This window comes from Cherax quadricarinatus, chromosome 42 (assembly GCF_038502225.1).
Source record: "Cherax quadricarinatus isolate ZL_2023a chromosome 42, ASM3850222v1, whole genome shotgun sequence".
Taxonomy (NCBI): domain Eukaryota; kingdom Metazoa; phylum Arthropoda; class Malacostraca; order Decapoda; family Parastacidae; genus Cherax; species Cherax quadricarinatus.
This window is the reverse complement of record NC_091333.1, coordinates 32354771-32380871: the sequence shown is the minus strand read 5'-3', so window position 1 is coordinate 32380871 and position 26101 is coordinate 32354771. Positions and strand designations below refer to the sequence as shown.

Genomic DNA, 26101 nt, shown 5'->3' with positions numbered 1-26101 from the left:
TTGAGAGTGTGAAAGTAAGTTGAATGGTTGTACGAGTGACCTTGAGAGTGTCAAAGTAAGTTGAATGGTTGTACGAGTGACCTTGAGAGTGTGAAAGTAAGTTGAATGGTTGTACGAGTGACCTTGAGAGTGTCAAAGTAAGTTGAATGGTTGTACGAGTGACCTTGAGAGTGTGAAAGTAAGTTGAATGGGTGTAGCAGTGAGTTTTATGGGTGGTAGAAGAGCATGTTTATTAGGCTGTTGAAATAATTTGGAGTGATGTTGCAGTAAATTAGAGGTGTGTGGGAGTGATTTGGTGGTGTGTGGGAGTGATTTGGAGGTGTGTGGGAGTGATTTGGAGGTGTGTGGGAGTATTTTCAAGGTGTTTAGAATTAGGAAAGTTGTTTGACATAATGGCGCCTGAGCAAGAAACTCTGCAGATATATTTTTAAGAATTTAAATATGCTTCGAATATATTAGGGATTTATTTACTAGAGATGCCTCTTTAATTACGATGATGTACAAATAAAGAACTAAATATGTATTAAACTCACTATGTTCATTCATCTGTAGATATTACCAGAGAAATGTATTGAATTTAACCCAACTACAGGAATATCCATTTATATTCAGGACGCCATTACTCTGCTTCACCATCTTAAAGAAAGCAATGCCGACCATAAGATAAATTTATTGTCCAAACAAACCAGATTTTAAGTATTAGGTGAAGACCAGTACAGCAGCTGTGACACAAGTTAAATAAGATAACGTAAGTTTTTTTCGGATTTTTAACCCCGGAGGGTTAGCCAAGCAGGATAACGCAAGAAAGTCAGTGCGTCATCGAGGACTGTCTGTCTTATTTCCATTGTGGTCCTGAATCTTGTCCCCCAGGATGCGATCCACACGAGCCGACTAACACCCAGGTACCTACTTGCTGCTAGGTGAACAGGACAACAGGTGTAAGGAAACGCATCGAAATACATCCACCTCGCCGGGAATCGAACCCAGGCCTTCCCATGTGAAGCGAGAGCTCTGCCAGCCAGGCCACGGAGCCTAATACCTGGTCAGCTAGTGGAATATTTCAGCAATTTACAGTATCTTAATAGTTTCTGTATTCATGTTGCTAGAATTTAAAACCTTTCTGAAGGTGTGTTTTACAAGTAACTTTCCAGACAAAGTTGTAAACATTATTTTAGTCAGTTCAGGACCATTATCAAGCCACAACAAGACCAGAAATTTAAAAAATATGAAGAACAGGTCTGACAAGGACAGAGGAAAAGAAGGTCATAATAGGTCAGGGGATGAAAATAGCAACAACATTGAACAGGCAGTGAGTAGTAATGCTAGAACTAGAAGAAGTAGTGATGGCACTGGTAGTAGTAGTAGTAGTATGTTTTAATAGTAAATTTAATGGTAGCAATAATAAGATAATGTAAATCTCAGACGTAAGAGAGGAGTGAGGTAACTGGACACTACACAGGTACATGATAGTATACAACGTTATAATTAGAGATAAGATAATGACTGCAGTGGGTTAACTGGCCTCTGACAGGTGGAAAACAAGAAGCAATTAAAGAAAAAGTTACAGTATGGGAAAGATGAAGAAAATAAAGAAGACAGGTCAAGATGAAAAATGTTAGGAAGATAATGGTCAGGTCAAATCATGGCATCTACAAAACAAAACAGGAACTAAGATTCATGATTATTATTTTTAAAAGAATAGAAACGTCTGTAAAAGTTAGAATAAAAGTCGAGAGTTTTTAAAAGATAATCAGTTCACAGGATTATTATGATTTCTAACAGGAGAGAAAAGTGTTGTTAGTGTCAGCAGGGCTGCCACTTTTGTTAGTGTCAGCAGGGCTACCACTTTTGTTAGTGTCAGCAGTGCTACCACTTTTGTTAGTGTCAGCAGTGCTACCACTTTTGTTAGTGTCAGCAGTGCTACCACTTTTGTTAGTGTCAGCAGTGCTATCACTTTTGTTAGTGTCAGCAGTGCTACCACTTTTGTTAGTGTCAACAGTGCTACCACTTTTGTTAGTGTCAGCAGGGCTACCACTTTTGTTAGTGTCAGCAGTGCTACCACTTTTGTTAGTGTCAGCAGTGCTACCACTTTTGTTAGTGTCAGCAGTGCTACCACTTTTGTTAGTGTCAGCAGGGCTACCACTTTTGTTAGTGTCAGCAGGGCTGCCACTTTTGTTAGTGTCAGCAGGGCTGCCACTTTTGTTAGTGTCAGCAGTGCTACCACTTTTGTTAGTGTCACCAGGGCTACCACTTTTGTTAGTGTCAGCAGGGCTACCACTTTTGTTAGTGTCAGCAGTGCTACCACTTTTGTTAGTGTCAGCAGGGCTACCACTTTTGTTAGTGTCAGCAGGGCTACCACTTTTGTTAGTGTCAGCAGTGCTACCACTTTTGTTAGTGTCAGCAGGGCTACCACTTTTGTTAGTGTCAGCAGGGCTACCACTTTTGTTAGTGTCAGCAGGGCTACCACTTTTGTTAGTGTCAGCAGGGCTGCCACTTTTGTTAGTGTCAGCAGGGCTGCCACTTTTGTTAGTGTCAGCAGTGCTACCACTTTTGTTAGTGTCACCAGGGCTACCACTTTTGTTAGTGTCACCAGGGCTACCACTTTTGTTAGTGTCAGCAGGGCTACCACTTTCATTAGTGTCAGCAGGGCTACCACTTTTGTTAGTGTCAGCAGGGCTACCACTTTTGTTAGTGTCAGCAGGGCTGCCACTTTTGTTAGTGTCAGCAGGGCTACCACTTTTGTTAGTGTCAGCAGGGCTACAACTCCTTCTGAGACATTTAAATCTGTCAGAAAGAGAGCGATCAGTTTCAGCAAAGACAACGTAGGTAGCCGAAACATCAGTGGCAGAAGATATTATTTATGCTGTACATGCAAAATAAGTTTAGTGTTATTTAAGACATATCCTAAGTGATTCAGACTGTTGTATAAATTTGAGCAATGGTTCTGAAGATGCATAGATTCTGTACACATACAACAATACATTATGTAGTTAAACTGGAGAAGACATATTAAGTACATTAAACTTGCGAAGACATATTAAGTACATTAAACTGCGAAGACATATTAAGTACATTAAACTGCGAAGACATATTAAGTACATTCAACTGGCAAAGACATTTAAGTACAAGTGTTCTTACATGCTACCAAGAGCGCTATTAAAGATCATTAAGTACTAACATATTGAAGGAATCCAACACCCGTTTGTATGTAAATGCTATGTAACTTGATATTTGCTTCGAATCAATATTAAAATGTTAATTCGTAATGTTAAGTAACTGTTACCAATATAGGAAATACTTTTTCTGCTTCTCTGTAGCTTCTTTTATTAGACATCCCTAAACTCTAGTCTAAAACTAGTGTAGACAAATACTATTGCTGGTATGTTAAGATGCAAACAAGTTAGTTTCAGTGCTGGAGTTGAAGACAACACTGAACTACAGGAAACTATCAGATATCTTGTTGTAGCCTTAACTTATTTCTGTATAGTTAGTGATGCCTTCGTGTCTTCACAGTGCTGAAGTGTTTTTTAATTAGCCAATTTTATAAGCTAAAAACTGGTATCCTACCTCAGCTCATTATAAAGCCCAGTCTTATCTGTGGTATACTACCATCCCCCAGGATGCGACCCACAGCAGTCGACTAACACCCAGGTACTTACTGCTAGGTGTGCAGAGGCAGCAGGTGTAAGGAAACACCCAGCGATCCATTCATGCTGGGAATCGAACCACAGATGCTCGGAAAATGAACTGAGTGCGTTGCCAACTAAGCAGAGTGAAGACAACAGAAACCGTCCTAACGGAAGAAGAGGAATGCAAACGATTACAGACAATGGCGACCGCGAGTAGCGGTAGCCTTAGTCATGTACCAATTTCCCCCTGCAAAATACTGCACAGTGTGCAGTGCTGGATTTACCTATAGGATTGGTAGGCTGAAGCCTAAGGACTCAAAATCTAGGAGGCCAGATGTAGAAGGCAGCAAAACCCAGATATCGATGGCAGTGTAACCCAGATGTTGATGGCAGCATAACCCAGAAGATGTTGATGGCAGCATAACAAAGATGTTGAGGGCAGCATGGCCCAGATGTTGATGGCAGCATAACCCAGATGTTGATGGCAGCATAACCCAGATGTTGATGGCAGCATAACCCAGATGTTGATAGCAGCATAACCCAGATGCTGGTGGCAGCATAACCCAGAATATGTTGATGGCAGCATAACACAGATGCTGATGGCAGCATAACCCAGATGTTGATGACAGCATGACCCAGATGTTAATGACAGCATAACCCAGATGTTGATGGCAGCATAACCCAGAAGATGTTGATGGTAGCATAACCCAGATGTTGATGGCAACATAACCGAGATGTTGATGACAGCATAACCCAAATGTTGATGGCAGCATAACCCTGATGTTGATGGCAGCATAACCCAGAAGATGTTGATGGCAGCATAACCCAGATGTTGATGACAGTATAACTCAGATGTTGATGGCAGCATAACCCAGATGTTGATGGCAGCATAACCCAGATGTTGATGGCAGCATAACCCAGATGTTGATGGCAGCATAACCCAGATGTTGATAGCAGCATAACTCAGATGTTGATGACAGCGTATCCCATATGTTGATGACAGCATAACCTAGATGTTGATGGCAGCATAACCCTGATGTTGATGGCAGCATAACCCATAAGATGTTGATGGTAGCATAACCCAGCTATTGATGACAGTATAACCCAGATGTTAATGACAGCATAACCGAGATGTTGATAGCAGCATAACCCAGATGTTGATGGCAACATAACCCAGAAAATGTTGAGGGCAGCATAACCCAGAAAATGTTGATGGCAGCATAACCCAGATGATGTTCACCTGAGTCTTACTGATGAACTTTTGCACTTGTACATGAGACAAAGCCATAGGCCTAGAGTGTGTCTAGAATACTGATGTTTTCTAGACACACTGTTGATGTATTCTAGTCACACTGTTGATGTATTCTAGTCACACTGTTGATTTATTCTAGACACACTGTTTATGTATTCTAGCCACACTACTGATATATTCTAATCACACTGTTGACATATTCTAGTCACACTGTTGATATATTCTAGTCACACTGTTGATATATTCTAGTCACACTGTTGATATATTCTAGTCACACTGTTGATGTATTCAGTTTTGTTATAAGAAAGAAGCTGCGGCACTTCGCCTCCATCATCTAACTTCTCCTCAGTGATGTTTACTTCTCCTTATGATTATAATGATGATAAGATCAAGAATCACCACACTGTGTTGATGTATCAGAGGAAGGACTGCTGGAGTCTCTGTCATTCACTCGCTAAGCATTAAACAAACATTCTCCATGACTGTTCTTACTAAGTTTTCCTTAATGCTGTTCTGCAGAGCGAGATGGAGTGCGCAGACGAGGTACGTAAAACCAAGTACATCTGTTTCAACGAAGAGTACGAGATGACGCACGACCCATGCCTCGTCTACAGCTTTGGTAAAGACGAGGACAACCAGTTTGAGCGAGATATGCAAATGTTTAGCTGCGAGGTACACGCTTTTGATCACAAGAAGGTGAGGCTTGATGGCAACTGAACGGGGTCAGGGTACATCTAGAATTCAACAATGGGAAGGAGGTGCCAGTCCTCTAATCAATCTCATTTTAGTTCGTTTCTTGGGAGATTGTTCATGTTCCCAAATAATTGAGAACCAGGAAGAAAACATAATGTAAGGAAATAATGGTATTCGTGTAGGAATGAAAGAGAAGATGCCAGTTTAACTCCATTTTACGAAAATAAGAGATAAAAATAAAACAAAAAAATAAGATTAACACATAAAATAAAGCAAAGATGAAACCCGAATCATTAACTGTAATTACAAGAAAATATTAGAGACACACATGAAAGATAATCCTTTTTGATGGACATTTTGAAAAAAAAATAGATATATTACATAAATAACAAAAAGGCACAATACCGTGACTGGAACGATACACAAATAACCCGCACATAAAAGAGAGAAGCTTACGACGACGTTTCGGTCCGACTTAGACCATTGACAAAGTCACACTAACAGAGGTGGAGCAGGACGGCTATATATAGGCAGGAAGAGGTGGTAGTAGTAGTAGTAGTAGTAGTATTATATACAATTCTTGTACTACTACTACTACTACTACTACTACTACCACCTCTTCCTGCCTATATATAGCCGTCCTGCTCCACCTCTGTTAGTATGACTTTGTCAATGGTCCAAGTCGGACCGAAATGTCGTCGTAAGCTTCTCTCTTTTATGTGCGGGTTATTTGTGTATAGATATATTACGGTCGTTTCGTGAGCCCATATTACTTAACCCCAGCTCCTGGTCCCTAGCACCTCACTACACTTGACAGATAGTGTTGAGTGAGGCATAGTAATACATAACGCCAGCCCCTGGTACCTCACTACACTTGACAGGTAGTGTGGAAAATACTGTATGTATTTTCCGGAAATACAGTATTTTATATGTAAATTGATGGCCTATATTGTATTTAATGAAAATTATATTATAAAAAATGAGAAGCTCGGCTCCTGCGCTGACGAGGAGGAAGAGTCGCCATGTTTTTTGAATGAGCCAAGTAAATGTTAGTGAAAATAAGGTGTATAATTTTCGTCACTCTAGAGGTTATATTGGGCTTACACCTCTCAAATAGGAGCCGAAATTGTTGGATGTGCATTTCTGCATAATTTGAGCATTATATCGATGTACAGGACAGCTCCAGGAACCTCAGATAAGCTATCTAAATTATGTTTGTAATTCTGGCCAGTGTTATCATCATAAATTTGGTTAGAGGGAGGTTTTTGAGTATTATACTCAGTAATCTCCAGACTAATTGGTGAGTGTTATGATTATAAATTCTCCTTCTGTTATATAAATGTGTATATGTAATCATTTATTAATTTTAATCTACAGTCCACAAAAATTATAATAATTTTACCAGAATTCCTGGTGTGTATGTACATTTCATTTGCAATTAATATAGGTCTAGAGCAACTTGTGGAGAGGTAGGTATCAAAGGGGGACATTATTGCGATCTCGGTGTCCTAAAAATTCCTACTTGTCCCTGTAACTTTGATAAATAATAATTATCTTTATTACCATTTACTTGTATGTATGTAATGAAATTCATCCAGGTAAATGTAATTTTCCACAATGGGTATGGGATGACTACCACCCAGAGGATAGGTATAGGGTGACTACCACCCACAGGATGGGTATGGGGTGACTATCACACACAGGATGGGTATGGGGATGACTACCACCCACAGGATAGGTATGGGGTGACTACCACCCACAGGATGGGTATGGGGTGCATAATAAAGATATTAAACTAGCGTTTAACCCCCCAAATGTAGTTTCCCATCATGTTGTCATTATAAGATCCCTGATATCTGTGTTCAAAGTCTATTATATCTTGGGGGAAGCGCTCTCCTTGCTCCCATATTCTCCTTGTAATTGTCAAGATGAGCCTCTACAGCCCATCTGACCATAGCTTTTTACCAAGGTCTCAACAAGTTCCACATAATTGTCAGCCTTGTTGTTGCCCAGAAAGCCCTGTGCTACAGCAACAAAACTCTCCCAGGCTTTCTTTTCCTTCTCTGTGAGTTTCTTTGGAAATTCTGAGCACTCCATGATATTCCTGACTGGTGGTGGTCCAGTGAAGATGCCAGCCTTCACCTTTACCTCTGATAGCTTGGGAAAGAAGTCTGGAAGATACTTGAAGCCCTAGTTTGATGTGTAATGGATGGAACAAACCTTTCTGAGGATCCACCAATGGTTTATGTTTGATATTATGTCTTCCTAATGAGAACTCAGTCTTTGAGGCCAGTGCTTCCTCTGGTAATGTGCTGCTCTGTCTCTATCCCAATGACAGAGATAACAGGGAAACTTGGTAAAACCTCCTTGGAGTCCCATCAAAAATGCCACCATTTTGAAGTCTCCAATAACCTCCCAGCCATACTGATCATAGTTCAAAGCTTTAAGTAGAGGTTTGACACTGTTGTAGTCCCCCTTAAGATACAATTAATGAGCCAGTGAAGAGATAGATACTTGTTCCCATTGTGAAGAAAGTACAGCTTTCTGGTGGAGCTGTCAATGCAGTCTCCACTCATATAGACTGCATGCAATTCCAATTGCATCAAGCAGGTCTGATACATCATTACAGTAACACAACCTGTCTTCATTAGTGAAGAAGCTTGAGCAATGTTGGTAACATTTTCTTTGGCTTGTCACTTGCACACTTTCATCCACCAAGTGCCACTCCTTGAGCCCTGAGGTCAAAAGATCAGCATTTGACTTTGTCAAACCAAGATCTCTGACCAGGTCATTGAGGTCTGTTTGGTTTGGGTAGTAAGGATTCCTCCCAACAACTGCATCTGTGAGATCATAGTCTTGTTCACTATGCTCTTCATTGCCTGATTTCTTCTTCTGACAGTTGACTTCTTTCTGGAGGTGTAGGTACAGGAAGATCAGCACTGTGTGGTACTGGTGCAATAGAAGATGGAAGGTCTGGGTGAGAAATATTAGGTGGATTTTTCCCAGTTCGGTGTTTGTAAGGATCCACCAGGCAGAAGTAGCAGTTGGTTGAGTGATCAGTGGGTTCACGTCATATTCTAGCAACACCAAACTTCATGGCTCTTTTTTCTCCTCTGTATCATCCTGTAAAAGAACAAAAGAATTAGTTTCTATTACATACATTTCATTTAAAAAATGATCCTATTCAAGATTTTATCCTTCATATAACAATGTTTTCTTACAATGTTGAGAAGCAACATGAGGCGCCCAGGTCTTGTCTTGGTGCACAACTGACATGACAAAATATGGACTGAACACATCGACTCCAGGCTGATGGACTCATTACCTCAAACTCCTCCTCTCCTTGGACCTTACTTCTTTGTATAAGACTGATGAAGCCACTGTGTGGCGAAACGTTTCTTCAGTAATAATTCCCATATGTTGCATAAGTGTCTCAATTCTTCCAAATATGCTTTGTAACTAACCTTCACACATTTTTTTAGATACTGTTTCAGAGAACTTCTTTGTTCTTATCTTAATGAATTGACCACATATATAGCAGAATGTATCTGGAGAATGATTGTAGCCTCTTGATGCCATTTCACTTCTTCTGATGTGTCTTCTCAGGCAGCCAGAACTGAACTGAATGCTGGTTTATGAGCCACTGTTTTAATATTTGTCAAGTAAAACCCTAGAACATAATTGTTTTACATCAGGCTTTCTTGAAAGTGTTCCAGAAGTGCCTGACCACAAAACCAAAGTTCCAGGATCAAAATTGTTTTTTAAATTTCGTTTAGTTATAAAGAGTTGGGAAATGATACTTATTTCCCAGGAATAAGAGTTGGGAAATGATACTTGTTTCCCAGGAACACTACAAAAGTGAAATTTTGTTACGTAGTGTTATTTTTCTTCCAATTTTTCTCTGTTTCGACTATTACGTGAGAAAGCCTAATCTGATAGGCTACAAATTTTCAACACTCTTGTCCGTTCAATAGACCAAACTTCCAGGAACAATTAGCATATGTAGTAGCCCTATGATCTAAGTTGAGGAACGTATTCCAGCATCCTGGAATAGTAATGATAACTTCCAAACCATCTGCAGTGTAGCTTCTAAAATTAATAATAATAATAATAATAATAATGATAATAAATCTACCAATAATAATAATAATAATAATTGTGGAAAATTACATTTACCTGGATGAATCTCATTACATGCATACAAGTAAATGGTAACAAAGATAATTATTATTTATCAAAGTTACAGAGACAAGCAGGAATTTTTAGGACACATAGGTCGCAAAAATGTCCCCCTTCGATACCTACCATCAATCTCTCCACAAGTTGCTCTAGACCTATATTAATTGCAAATGAAATGTACATAAACACCAAGAATTCTGGTAAAATTATTATAATTTTTGTGGACTGTATATTAAAATTAATAAATGATTACATATACACATTTATATAACAGAAGGAGAATTTATAATCATAACACTCACCAATTAGTCTGGAGATTACTGTGTATAATACTCGAAAACCTCCCTCTAACTAAATTTATGATGATAATACTGGCCAGAATTACAAACATAATTTAGATAGCTTATATGAGGTTCCTGGAGCTGTCTTGTACATCGATTTAATGCTCAAATTATACAGAAATGCACATCCAACAATTTTGGCTTTTATTTGAGAGGTATAAGCCCAATATAACCTCTAGAGCGACGAAAATTATACACCTCATTTTCACTAACGTTTTCTTGGCTCATTCAAAAACATGGCGACTCACCCTGCTCGTCCCTGCAGGCGCCGAGCTTCCTATTTTTTTCTTGGCTCATTCAAAAACATGGCGACTCACCCTGCTCGTCCGTGCAGGCGCCAAGCTTCCTATTTTTTAAAATGTAATTTTTATTAAATACAATATAGGCCATCAATTTACCTATAAAACACTGTATTTACAGAACATACATACAGTTGCTAAACGACTCAAATTGCTCATTTGGCAATGGTGGAGGACCTGGGTACACATAGGATCTGGCTTCCACACGGCAACATAATACACAAGATTTAATCACCCTTTTTGTGTGATGAATGGTTTGAAAACCGACAAGTTGAAGAATTGAGACACTTATGCAACACATGGGAATCTTTACTGAAGAAACGTTTCGCCACACAGTGGCTTCCTCAGTCCAATACAAAGTAGAAATGGGTAAGGAGAGTAGAAGTTTGAGGTAATCAGTCCCTCAACCTGGAATCGATGTGTTCAGTCCATCACTCTTGTAGGAAGTGCAGCACAGGGCCAGAGAGGTGGCTTATATACTGCGGTGAGATGAGTAGAAGCAGGAGGAGGTGGGATCACAGTGGGACCTGCCACTAGTGTAAGTAGGTCGTCGTCCAAAGGTTGGGCAAGCGTTGAAGTCTTTGTACCAAGATCCCATGATGTTGCAGTGTCTGACAGATGTGATGAATGGTTTGAAAACCGACAAGTTGAAGAATTGAGACACTTATGCAACACATGGGAATCTTTATTGAAGAAACGTTTCGCCACACAGTGGCTTCATCAGTCCAATACAAAGTAGAAATGGGTAAGGAGAGTAGAAGTTTGAGGTAATCAGTCCCTCAACCTGGAATCGATGTGTTCAGTCCATCACTCTTGTAGGAAGTGCAGCACAGGGCCAGAGAGGTGGCTTATATACTGCGGTGAGATGAGAAGAAGCAGGAGGAGGCAGGATCACAGTGGGACCTGCCACTAGTGTAAGTAGGTCGTCGTCCAAAGGTTGGGCAAGCATTGAAGTCTTTGTACCAAGATCCCATGATGTAGCAGTGTCTGACAGATGTGATGAATGGTTTGAAAACCGACAAGTTGAAGAATTGAGACACTTATGCAACACATGGGAATCTTTATTAAAGAAACGTTTCGCCACACAGTGGCTTCAAAGGATCTTGGTACAAAGACTTCAACGCTTGCCCAACCTTTGGACGACGACCTACTTACACTAGTGGCAGGTCCCACTGTGATCCTGCCTCCTCCTGCTTCTACTCATCTCACTGCAGTATATAAGACACCTCTCTGGCCCTGTGCTGCACTTCCTACAAGAGTGATGGACTGAACACATCGATTCCAGGTTGAGGGACTGATTACCTCGAACTTCTACTCTCCTTACCCATTTCTACTTTGTATTGGACTGATGAAGCCACTGTGTCGCGAAACATTTCTTCAATAAAGATTCCCATGTGTTGCATAAGTGTCTCAATTCTTCAATCACCCTTTTTACACTTTGCCGTCCTTGTGGAATCCAGAAAGTTTCCCTAATACAATTTAAGGTATCTTGTACCCCACCATGCATTACATTTTTATGGGCATTTAGAACAATTAAATTTGTTAGATGATGAGTTTTGGGCAGTAACATAGGGTGTTTAGTATAATCACCCAATTCAGCATTTTGTAACCTACCTCTGCACCTAATTACATTGTTCTCTAAATACAGCCCCAATTTCTCTGTTATGGAACCTTTCACAATTTTACTTTCCATCATTAATTTAATATAATTTCCATAGATTTCTTCCTGTACCCTCTTTATCCAATATTCAAGAGGATGTGAAAACTTATGAGATATTCATCTTGTTTAGAAATTTAAACACATTGTTACATTGGTTAGTTTCGGTAAAGAAGAATACCTATTTATATCAGTGGCTAAGGAAGGACAAACTATTGGAGTGGTGGTCACAGTAATTTCAACAGGAGCAATATGCGCCTTTTGTACAGGCCAATTAGCTTTATTTACCAACCAGCTCGGTCCTTTAAACCATGTTACAGCTTATTTCTTACATAATTAGCTAATTTGACACCTACTTAAATGGCTGTTAATTCCAACTGAGGTAAGGTACGTGATTTAATTGGAGACACTTTAGCCTTAGACATAACAAGAGAAATAACACTATTACATTGTAGGTAAGCAACTGCTCCATGTGACAATTTTGAAGCATCACAAAAAATGTGGAGTATATTTTTCCCATCTGGATTTGCCACCTGGCGTGGGAAATCCAACATTGGAATTTTTTCATAATCACCAATTAATTCATAATAACATGTAAAAGTATACCATTGTGATAAGAAACAGTACTTAAAATGAACAAAAGGGTGTAACAATTCATCCCACCTGTTAACGAATTCCTTAGGTAGAGTTTCATCCCAAGCACATTTAAGCTTCCATGCTTCTTGTATTAATAATTTCCCTCTTATAGTAAGGGGTGACACTAAACTTAGTGGATTAAAACATTTGGAAACTTCAGCAAGCAAAACTCTCTTAGTTAATTTACTGGGCAGACTGTAATTATTAACATTAACAAATCTCTCTCACTATCCCAAGTTAATGCAAATACAGTACTACATTTTGGCACTTCATCTCCAGGGTAATATTTACTTATTTTGTGCTTTAATTTGGACGAATTACTATTCCATTCTCTCAGAGGCATATTTGCATATTGCATTGTTTTATTGGCCTCTCCATAAGTCATTAACAGTTCCTCTTCAGTTGACTTCACACCCAGGAAATTGTCCACATAAAATTGTTTGATCATTACTTTACTCAATGGACTTCCTATACATTTAAGGTGTGCATTTATCGTCACTTGAAGTAGGAACTGACTGGATGTAGCACTAAATAATACGCTCCTAAAGCGAAAGGTTTTCAGAGAGCTAAGTGGGTCACTAGGATTCTCAGGCCATAAGAAGCGGGTACAATCCTGGTGTGGAAAATATTTTAATGTTCTGAAGCAATAGTGCTTAATAGATGTTTAACGTATTGATATGGGTCCAAAAAAAAATGTATTTGAAAATGGAATAGAACCAACAGGGAAGCTCTGTGCCTGCATTGATGGGCAAGGGATAGGTTGAGATGGGGCATCAGGGAGCGAGAGTGTTTGGAATGGAGTTAAGAGGCTGGGAAAGCATGGGACCAGGAAATTGGTGTTCACGGCGGCCTAAGGATTAACATAGGCTTCACTTCTTAATAGGAAGTGTCGTAATTGTCCCTGGTGAAGAGTGAGTGAACGTGATTTACGGGACCGCTGTAATAAGTGGTAAAATTAGTGAATAATGGTAGATCCAGTGGTGACTGGTGCGCCGCCATGGAGTGTGTCCAGGGGTAAATAACCGTGATTTAATCATCACTCATTTTTCTCAGATCTTAATGAAGTGACCTCTAATGTGTATAATAATTATGAGACATTATGTTGTCTTGTGAATTGCAATGTAATCAGTGATAATAACACTAAGTTAAGAGAATGCGTGAAGTGAAATAAGTTGCCTTGCTCTGAGTGAACATGTGTAGACCTCGTGGTTCCTGTCCCGAGGATAGTGAAGTTTTTATGGAGTCACGACTTCTAAACTGGGACAAACCAACGGATACCTCGTCCTGCTGGAATAAGAGCCGTGTCGGTGTAGCAGGACATCTAAATGAGATGGTGAATGGAGGAAATAAGGAGCATTAATTACCCACAGTTAAGTAACCCTTCTAGTTATAGCAGACTGATACTGGCCAGTTAGGTATGTTGTAATTGGATAGGTTGTGGGTGATCCAGCTATATCAAGTGACCACCAGAGTATATGTGGTAAGTGGTGGGATTACATACAAGTGGTTTTCCTTGATGGATATATCCATGTGCAACCTACCCCCCCCCCTTCATTCAGTTAAACAGATATAATCTATGCAGTCCACAATTAATTAGTAGCGCCGTACTTGTGGGTGCTATTCAATTTATACTGGTCTCGGATAGATATGGATAAGATTGTGAGGTCGAAGAGACCACCTGCAGTGACCAGGGGTGGTTAAGTTTTCTCACGTGTCTACACGGGGTGACTATGGTAAACAATACCCGATCAACCTCTTGTAAACCCACTCTTTGGAAAGCTTTACTTATGTCAGCCGTAAAGGCATAATTCTTCATCCTGAAATTTAATAAGATCTTTTCTTTCTTTCAACAAACCGGCCGTATCCCACCGAGGCAGGGTGGCCCAAAAAGAGAAACGAAAATCTCTCTTTTTAAATTTAGTAATTTATACAGTAGAAGGGGTTACTAGCCCCTGGCATTTTAGTCGCCTCTTACAACATGCATAGCTTATGGAGGAAGAATTCCGTTCCACTTCCCCATGGAGATAAGAGGAAATAAACAAAAACAAAAACTAGTAAGAAAACAGAAGAAAACCCGGAGGGGTGGGTATATATATGCTTGTAAATGTATGTGTAGTGTGACCTAAGTGTAAGTAGAAATAGCAAGATGTACCTGAAACCTTGCATGTTCATGAGACAGAAAAATGGACACCAGCAATCCTACCATCATGTAAAACAATTACAGGCTTTCGTTTTACACTCACATGGCAGGAAGGTAGTACCTCCCTGGGTTGCTGCTGTCTGCCAACCTACTACCTAATATCTCCTAATTTTTCCGTCAATGACGGACCTCTCATCAAACAGTCATTTAAACTAGGTACATTTTTGTTACTCCTGGCACTATAATTAAACACAATCCTCAGAGGAGTGGTCTTAGAATCCTTCTTCACTCCGTGATGTGGCAAATAGTGATCATAAATTTTGGCTTGCTCAGGAGGTACCTCTTCTATAAATTTATTAATTAATTGTTCAGTAATTATATCATTATAGGCAGTCAACAATTCTGGTGTCTTACTCAGTTTGCGGAGCTGAGCCTTTAATTGTCAATATGCCGTTCTGTAATTAGTGGGCAATTCTGGATGGTTCAGTCTCCACGGAAGTCGTACCCAGTATTGTCCAGATTCAAATTTTACATCTCTCAGCTATTGTTCCTTAGTAAAAGAATTGTCTGGAATTTCTTCATTTACATTTATTCCAATGCTAATTCCCACAATTTATGCACTGGCTCAACACCATCCTCTATGGAAGAATTATACTGGGGTACAATTTCATGAGTAAGACACACAGTTATAGTATTCATAGTTTCCTCTAGTCATGCATTATTATTACGAGGAATCCTACCATACATTACATAGCCTCCTGCTGTCTTTAAAAGGGTGACACCACATTTCTTTACCATACCCTTTACAAAGGAGGCATAATAGTCACTACCTATCAAAATATTTATTGGGCCTACAGAATCATCATTTACACCAGAAGGTGCTAAATTTACATCATGAGAAAGTCTTTCTGTAGCTTTACTAAGCCCTATTGTAGATATTTTCTCTGGAAGTCTATCTACAATTACTGCATTAACACGTTTTTTCTCATTGCCCAACCTGACAGTTACATAAACAGTGTCATACAATTGAGCCCTTTTATCTGAGAGAAAACCAGATAATTTTAGAGTTGTAGGATCTCCCATCTGTACTTTCATACCATCAAGGTATTTACGTTTTATGAAAGTACACTGGGATCCCTGGTCTAATAATGCAGTTACATATTTTTATTTATGCCTTTTATCATCAATTTTTACCTGTAACACAGGTATGGCTACTTCAGCAAAACCATCATTATTAACATTAGCAGCAATTTTTACATTAGCCACTGTTGTGTCTGGATTGTCAACATTATCATTATTATCAACATTATCATATAGACCCTTACACATGACTATATGGTGTCTTCCTTTGTGACATTGATAATAGTTATTTAATTTGGCATGACAATCCTTTACATTGTGTTTACGTAGACATTTGATACATCTGCCAAGTTCCTCCAATCTTTCAACTTTATCATTCCATGAATTGTATGCATTGCAATTCTTAGAAAAATGAGTACCCTTGCAGAAGAGACAATCTCTCTTTTCTTTGACTGGTTTCTTATTAATTGGGCTACTCTTATTCTACTTACCTTGTGGAGAATCATTATTTCTGATTCCTCCTACTTGATATGCACCTATGCAACTCTTTTTAGGAAATGAATTTTGATTAACATTGTGATAATTTTTCCCATTGTGAAACATGACAGATACCTCAGAGTTATTATGTGTTATTATGTGATTATGTGTTGCATCTTTAAAATGAGTTGGTTGGCTGGTCTGCAACTGAACAATTAATTCTTGTAGACCTAGTCTTATTTCCTCCAGACCAAAATAACCTTTGTGATACTTGTTCGAGAGCCCTTCAAGTATTTTACAGCTTATTTTATTCTGTACAATGGCACTCAATAACCAGTCTGATTCCTTCAGATTATATTTATTAATTAAAGTTTTGAGAGTGCTCTCCAGTTTAACTCTAAACTGCTGTAAACCTTTGTAAGTGTGATCTGGAGATTTTAAATTAACAATGGTATTCACTAGATCCAACCTACTTTGTTCTATATTACCATAAGTGACTTTCAACAAGTCAACTGCTTCTTTGTAAGAGTCATCTACATTAGGAAAGGCTTGTATAAGTATGTGAGCATCTCCTCTTACCTGTCCTTTGAGGTAAAATAATTTAGTTGCACAGGCTAGGTCACTTCTATCATGCACAGCTGCTTTAAAAATTGACCAAAACTCCTCCCAATTTTCTCCAGGACTAAATACAGGTAAACATAATTCTGCAAGTTTTGGCAAAGACATCTTATTTGTTGGAGCAGATTGATTAACTGCTTAGTTTACACATTTTAATTTATTCAAGACCTGACTTTTACAAGAAAGAATCTTTTCCTCTAATTCATAATACTGATTAATCATAAGATCTACTTCAGTCTCATCTAAACAGTTTACTAACAAATCTCCTTCATATTTGTTGTAATATAATTTGTATGAATCATATCTATTACCTAAAGCATCTAAATAGAATCTTAAATCATCAGTATTCACAGTTTCTTGATTCGTTAATTCGAAACATTTATTATGTGCCTTGGTTACATGACCTTTTCTAGCCTGCAGTGATGCTTTTTTTGCTCTATATTCCATATGTTTGTCTTCTACATTAATTTCCTCATTTTCAGCCATGATGTAATGTATTAAATTCAACTTAATTAATAACACTGATTTTTTATTTTATTTTTTATTATCACACTGGCCGATTCCCACCAAGGCAGGGTGGCCCAAAAAAGAAAAACTCTCACCATCATTCACTCCATCACTGTCTTGCCGGAAGGGTGCTTTACACTACAATTTTTAAACTGCAACATTAACACCCCTCCTTCAGAGTGCAGGCACTGTACTTCCCATCTCCAGGACTCAAGTCCGGCCTGCCGGTTTCCCTGAACCCCTTCATAAATGTTACTTTGCTCACACTCCAACAGCACGTCAAGTATTAAAAACCATTTGTCTCCATTCACTCCTATCAAACACGCTCACGCATGCCTGCTGGAAGTCCAAGCCCCTCGCACACAAAACCTCTTTTACCCCCTCCCTCCAACCTTTCCTAGGCCGACCCCTACCCCGCCTTCCTTCCACTACAGACTGATACACTCTTGAAGTTATTCTGTTTCGCTCCATTCTCTCCACATGTCTGAACCACCTCAACAACCCTTCCTCAGCCCTCTGGACAACAGTTTTGGTAATCCCGCACCTCCTCCTAACTTCCAAACTACGAATTCACACCACACATTGCTCTCAGACATGACATCTCCACTGCCTCCAGCCTTCTCCTCGCTGCAACATTCATCACCCATGCTTCACACCCATATAAGAGCGTTGGTAAAACTATACTCTCATACATTCCCCTCTTTGCCTCCAAGGACAAAGTTCTTCGTCTCCACGGACTCCTAAGTGCACCACTCACCCTTTTCCCCTCATCAATTCTATGATTCACTTCATCTTTCATAGACCCATCTGCTGACACGTCCACTCCCAAATATCTGAATACATCAACCTCCTCCATACTCTCTCCCTCCAATCTGATATCCAATCTTTCATCACCTAATCTTTTTGTTATCCTTATAACCTTACTCTTTCCTGTATTCACTTTCAATTTTCTTCTTTTGCACACCCTACCAAATTCATCCACCAGTCTCTGCAACTTCTCTTCAGAATCTCCCAAGAGCACAGTGTCATCAGCAAAGAGCAGCTGTGACAACTCCCACTTTGTGTGTGATTCTTTATCTTTTAACTCCACGCCTCTTGCCAAGACCCTCGCATTTACTTCTCTTACAACCCCATCTATAAATATATTAAACAACCACGGTGACATCACACATCCTTGTCTAAGGCCTACTTTTACTGGGAAATAATTTCCCTCTTTCCTACATACTCTAACTTGAGCCTCACTATCCTCGTAAAAACTCTTCACTGCTTTCAGTAACCTACCTCATGCACCATACACCTGCAACATCTGCCACATTGACCCCTATCCACCCTGTCATACGCCTTTTCCAAATCCATAAATGCCACAAAGACCTCTTTAGCCTTATCTAAATACTGTTCACTAATATGTTTCACTGTAAACACCTGGTCCACACACCCCCTACCTTTCCTAAAGCCTCCTTGTTCATCTGCTATCCTATTCTCCGTCTTACTCTTAATTCTTTCAATAATAACTCTACCATACACTTTGCCAGGTATACTCAACAGACTTATCCCCCTATAATTTTTGCACTCTCTTTTATCCCCTTTGCCTTTATACAAAGGAACTATGCATGCTCTCTGCCAATCCCTAGGTACCTTACCCTCTTCCATACATTTATTAAATAATTGCACCAACCACTCCAAAACTATATCCCCACCTGCTTTTAACATTTCTATCTTTATCCCATCAATCCCGGCTGCCTTACCCCCTATCATTTTACCTACTGCCTCACGAACTTCCCCCACACTCACAACTGGCTCTTCCTCACTCCTACAAGATGTTGTTCCTTCTTGCCCTATACACGAAATCACAGCTTCCCTATCTTCATCAACATTTAACAATTCCTCAAAATATTCCCTCCATCTTCCCAATACCTCTAACTCTCCATTTGATAACTCTCCTCTCCTATTTTTAACTGACAAATCCATTTGTTCTCTAGGCTTTCTTAACTTGTTAATCTCACTCCAAAACTTTTTCTTATTTTCAACAAAATTTGTTGATAACATCTCACCCACTCTCTCATTTGCTCTCTTTTTACATTGCTTCACCACTCTCTTAACCTCTCTCTTTTTCTCCATATACTCTTCCCTCCTTGCATCACTTCTCCTTTGTAAAAACTTCTCATATGCTAACTTTTTCTCCCTTCACATCATCATTCCACCAATCGCTCCTCTTTCCTCCCGTACCCACTTTCCTGTAACCACAAACTTCTGCTGAACACTCTAACACTACATTTTTAAACCTACCCCATTCCTCTTCGACCCCATTGCCTATGCTCTCATTAGCCCATCTATCCTCCAATAGCTGTTTATATCTTACCCTAACTCCCTCCTCTTTTAGTTTATAAACCTTCACCTCTCTCTTCCCTGATGCTTCTATTCTCCTTGTATCCCATCTACCTTTTACTCTCAGTGTAGCTACAACTAGAAAGTGATCTGATATATCTGTGGCCCCTCTATAAACATGTACATCCTGAAGTCTACTCAACAGTCTTTTGTCTACCAATACATAATCCAACAAACTACTGTCATTTTGCCCTACATCATATCTTGTATACTTATTTATCCTCTTTTTCTTAAAATATGTATTACCTATAACTAAACCCCTTTCTATACAAAGTTCAATCAAAGGGCTCCCATTATCATTTACACCTGGCACCCCAAACTTACCTACCACACCCTCTCTAAAAGTTTCTCCTACTTTAGCATTCAGGTCCCCTACCACAATTACTCTCTCACTTGGTTCAAAGGCTCCTATACATTCACTTAACATCTCCCAAAATCTCTCTCTCTCCTCTGCATTCCTCTCTTCTCCAGGTGCATACACGCTTATTATGACCCACTTCTCGCATCCAACCTTTACTTTAATCCACATAATTCTTGAATTTCCACATTCATATTCTCTTTTCTCCTTCCATAACTGATCATTCAACATTACTGCTACCCCTTCCTTTGCTCTAACTCTCTCAGATACTCCAGATTTAATCCCATTTATTTCCCCCCACCGAAACTCCCCTACCCCCTTCAGCTTTGTTTCGCTTAGGGCCAAGACATCCAACTTCTTTTCATTCATAACATCAGCAATCATCTGTTTCTTGTCATCTGCACTACATCCACGCACATTTAAGCATCCCAGTTTTATAAAGTTTTTCTTCTTCTCTTTTTTAGTAAAAGTCTACAGGAGAAGGGGTTACTAGCCCATTGCTCCCGGCATTTTAGTCGCCTCATACGACACGCATGGCTTACGGAGGAAAGATTCTTTTCCACTTCCCCATGGACAATAGAAGAAATGAAGAGGAACAAGAGCTATTTAGAAAAAGGAGAAAAACCTAGATGTTTGTATATATATATATATGCATGTATGTATATATATATGCATGTATGTATGTACTAAATTATGCACTTCATAAAGGTAAATATTACAACTTACCTTTGAATAAATCCTAGCTACAATTGAGCTTAGCAATTACATGTAAGAAAATTATAATATAAATTTTAAATACACATTAATAATGTTAGCTACACTTGAGGTAAGCAATTGCATGTAAGAAAATTATAATATAAGTTTTAAATACACATTAATACAAACCTTAGCCAGACTTGGCTTATCAAAATTAATATTATACAAATACACTTATATAAATCCTTGCTAGGCTTGGCTTATCCTTGCCAGACTTGTCTTGCAAAATTAGTATTGAAATAATTATAATCCACTACACATTAAGTAAATTTGTGGACCTAACATCCACCTCCTTCTGTCATTTCACATTTAATTATTAAGTAATTAATTCAGTAATTAATGACTTCACTAATTACAAACGGCTCGAACAAGGACCAACGGGCTACTAAATTTGTGAAAACTTACATTTACCTGGATGAATCTCATTACATGCATACAAGTAAATGGTAACAAAGATAATTATTATTTATCAAAGTTACAGAGACAAGTAGGAATTTTTAGGACACCTAGGCCGCAAAAATGTCCCCTTTCGATACCTACCTCTCCACAAGTTGCTCTTGACCTATATTAATTGCAAATGAAATGTATATACACACCAGGAATTCTGGTAAAATTATTATAATTTTTGTGGACTGTATATTAAAATTATTAAATGATTACATATACACATTTATATAACAGAAGGATTATTTATAATCATAACACTCACCAATTAATCTGGAGATTACTGTGTATAATACTCAAAAACCTCCTGCTAACCAAATTTATGATGATAATACTGGCCAGAATTACAAACATAACTTAGATAGCTTATCTGAGGTTCCTGGAGCTGTCCTGTACATCGATTTAATGTTCAAATTATGCAGAAATGCACATCCAACAATTTCGGCTCCTATTTGAGAGGTGTAAGCCCAATATAACCTCTAGAGTTACGAAAATTCTTCTTATTTTCACTAATGTTTTGTTGGCTCATTCAAAAAAACATGGTGACTCTTCCCTACTCGACCGCGCAGGAGCTGAGCTTCCCATTTTTTTATAATATAATTTTTATTAAATACAATATATTTTATTAGTTTGCATACAAATACAGTATTTTTGGAAAATGTATTATATATTTTACACACCAATCCTGTGGGTGGTAGTCAAAAGATTACACAGGTACATAATGGGTCCAGGAACTGGACCCCAGAATTATGATAGCCGGACAAGTTACAAAGGTAATGAATTCCAAGTAGATCTGGTCACAATCATGAGAAGTTACAAAGGTAATGAATAATTTACAACAGGAAAGTGATGTGTTTCTGCTCGCAAATCTAGAAAAACTGCTCTTTTTTTTTTTTTTTGCCGGTATTCTCCCGGCCCGGGTTTTTTTCAAGTAGTGGTGACCCGGCCTTGGCTCCCTATCTGGAGAGTGTCTCGAGACGTAAGTCTGCCATGGGAGGAGGGACAAGTATCCCGTCATCTTTGGGACCAAGCATCCCCGCCCTCACGGTGCTCGTAGGGAGAAGCTAGGCCTCTGGTCTGCCATCTGCCCCACCACAAAGGGGCTTGTGGGGATAGCAGTCTTGTGAGCTGCAGGTGGTAGCGAGCTCAGGCCATTTTTTTTTTTTTATTCACCGGTACTCTCCCTGCCTGGGTTTTATTATCATTATTATTATTATTAAAGATTCGCCGGTATTCTCCCGGCCCGGGCCTTTTCCAAGTGGTGGCCCGGCCTTGGATCCTTCTTTAGGGAGTATCTGAGACCTAAGTCAACCATGGGAGGAGGCACAAGTACCTCCTCATCTTTGGGACCAACTGTCCCCAGGCCTAGCCACAAGCTAGGCCTCTCTGGTCTGCCAACCCCACCCCAAGGGCGCTAATAGGAATGACAGTCTTAGGATCTAAAAGCTCGGGCTCAGGAACCTACTCTGCCCTAGAAGGGTTAGGCATGGTATCGATGCCCCCGGCTTTTTTTTTTTTTTATTATTTATTTATTTTATTTATTTATTAAAGATTAGCCGGTATTCTCCCGGCCCGGGCCTTTTCCAAGTGGTGGCCCGGCCTTGGCTCCCTCTTTAGGGAGTATCTGAGACCAAAGTCTCCCATGGGAGGAGATACAAGTACCATCTCATCTTTGGGACCAACTGTCCCCAGGCCTAGCCACAAGCTAGGCCTCTCTGGTCTGCCATCCCCACCCCAAGGGCGCTAATAGGAATGACAGTCTTAGGATCTAAAAGCTCGGGCTCAGGAACCTACTCTGCCCTAGAAGGGTTAGGCATGGTATCGATGCCCCCGGCTTTTTTTTTTTTTTTTTTTATTTATTATCATTAAATATTAGCCGGTATTCTCCCGGCCCGGGCCTTTTCCAAGTGGTGGCCCGGCCTTGGCTCCCTCTTTGGGGAGTGTCTGAAACCTTAGTCTCCCATGGGAGGAGGCACAAGTACGTCCTCATCTTTGGGACCAACTGTCCCCAGGCCTAGCCACAAGCTAGGCCTCTCTGGTCTGCCATCCCCACCCCAAGGGGGCAAATGGGAATGACAGTCTTATGAGCTAAAGGCTTGGGCTCAGGCACCTACCCTACCCTAGAAGGGTTAGGCATGATGTCGATGATGTTTTTTTATTTTTTTTTTTTTTTTTTTTTTTTATTCACCGGTATTCTCCCGGCCCGGGTCTTTTCCAAGTAGTGGTGACCCGGCCTTGGCTCCCTATCTGGGGAGTGTCTCGAGACTTAAGTCTCCCATGGGAGGAGGTACAGTACCTCCTCATCTTTGGGACCAAGTGTCCCCAGGCCTAGCCACATTCCGCGCCCTCACGGGGCTCGTAGGAAGAAGCTAGGCCTCTGGTCTGCCATCTACCCCGCCTCAAAGGGGCTCGTGGGGATGGTAGTCTTATGAGCTGCAGATGGTAGCAAGCTCAGGCTCTCTCTCTTCAATTTTTTTTTTTATTTTTTTTTTTTTTTTTTTTTTTTTTTTATTCACCGGTATTCTCCCGGCCCGGGTCTTTTCCAAGTAGTGGTGACCCGGCCTTGGCTCCCTATCTGGGGAGTGTCTCGAGACTTAAGTCTCCCATGGGAGGAAGGACAAGTACCTCCTCATCTTTGGGACCAAGTGCCCCCAGGCCTAGCCACATTCCCCGCCCTCACGGGGCTCGTAGGGAGAAGCTAGGCCTCTGGTCTGCCATCTACCCCGCCTCAAAGGGGCTCGTGGGGATGGCAGTCTTATGAGCTGCAGATGGTAGCAAGCTCAGGCTCTCTCTCTTCAATTTTTTTTTTTATTAGTTAGTTAAAGATTAGCCGGTATTCTCCCGGCCCGGGCCTTGTCCAAGTGGTGGCCCGGCCTTGGCTCCCTCTTTAGGGAGTGTCTGAGACCTAAGTCTCCCATGGGAGGAGGTACAAGCACCTCCTCATCTTTGGGACCAACTGTCCCCAGGCCTAGCCACAAGCTAGGCCTCTCTGGTCTGCCATCCCCGCCCCAAAGGGGCAAATGGGAATGACAGTCTTATGAGCTAAAGGCTCGGGCTCAGGCACCTACCCTACCCTAGAAGGGTTAGGCATGGTGTCGATGTTTTTTTATTTATTATTATTATTATTAAAGATTAGCCGGTATTCTCCCGGCCCGGGCCTTTTCCAAGTGGTGGCCCGGCCTTGGCTCCCTCTTTAGGGAGTGTTTGAGACCTAAGTCTCCCATGGGAGGAGGCACAAGTACCTCCTCATCTTTGGGACCAACTGTCCCCAGGCCTAGCCACAAGCTAGGCCTCTCTGGTCTGCCATCCCCGCCCCAAGGGGCTAATGGGAATGACAGTCTTATGAGCTAAAGGCTCGGGCTCAGGCACCTACCCTACCCTTTTTTTTTTTTTTATTTATTATTATTATTATTAAAGATTAGCCGGTATTCTCCCGGCCCGGGCCTTTTCCAAGTGGTGGCCCGGCCTTGGCTCCCTCTTTAGGGAGTGTCTGAGACCTAAGTCTCCCATGGGAGGAGGCACAAGTACCTCCTCATCTTTGGGACCAACTGTCCCCAGGCCTAGCCACAAGCTAGGCCTCTCTGGTCTGCCATCCCCGCCCCAAGGGGGCAAATTGGAATGACAGTCTTATGAGCTAAAGGCTCGGGCTCAGGCACCTACCCTACCCTTTTTTTTTTTTTTATTTATTATTATTATTATTAAAGATTAGCCGGTATTCTCCCGGCCCGGGCCTTTTCCAAGTGGTGGCCCGGCTTTGGCTCCCTCTTTAGGGAGTGTCTGAGACCTAAGTCTCCCATGGGAGGAGGCACAAGTACCTCCTCATCTTTGGGACCAACTGTCCCCAGGCCTAGCCACAAGCTAGGCCTCTCTGGTCTGCCATCCCCGCCTCAAGGGGGCTAATGGGAATGACAGTCTTATGAGCTAAAGGCTCGGGCTCAGGCACCTACCCTACCCTAGAAGGGTTAGGCATGGTGTCGATTTTTTTTATTTATTATTTTTTAATGTTTCAGAAAGTTTAAAATAAAATTTGTGTAAATTTTATTTTATTTATGTAAATTTTATTTATTTTATCATCCAAAATTAGCATAAAGTATTGAAATTTGGCCATTTTTTGTCAAAAATTCAACCTGTAAACCACAAAAGCAAAAGAAAGGAATAATGGATATTTTCTACAGTTTTGCAATAAAATGAGATGGAAAATAACACTTACTTGTCAGGAACAAAAACTGTATTACATAGTGTAATTAGATTTTCATTATTCATGTATTCATTGTGTAATTTATTATGGTATGACAAATTTCAATAAATAATGTATTAAAAAAACAACTGAGCTGCAACAAAGTCCTCATTAATTACTCAATGACAACTTAATCAACCACTAATGTGTCACAGCAGAATTATATTCAAGTGTCTGCCACCATACATAAGGGATTACCAATAGGCCCCTAACTGTTTTGAAGTGAGGTCTAGATAGACACCTAAAGTCAGTACTTGACCAGCCGAGCTGTGGTTTGTGTCTGTCTGCGTGCAACCAGCAGTAACAACCTGGTTGTTCAGGCTGTGATCCACTGCGAGGCCTGGTCATGAACCTGGCCATGGGGGTGTTAACACTCAGAATGCCCTCCAGGTATAGTTTCACAACAACATGAC

The 26101-nt window shown here is 40.3% G+C and overlaps 1 protein-coding gene across 1 annotated transcript in view; it reads left to right on the top strand.

Annotated features, from left to right (window-relative positions):
- LOC128695545 (uncharacterized) overlaps nucleotides 1-26101 on the top strand; it is a 100055-nt gene that overhangs the window by 63294 nt on the left and 10660 nt on the right. The window contains exon 4 of the mRNA XM_070093172.1: nucleotides 5401-5577. Coding sequence (XP_069949273.1) covers nucleotides 5401-5577 — 177 coding nt within the window. The remainder of the gene's footprint in view (nucleotides 1-5400; nucleotides 5578-26101) is intronic.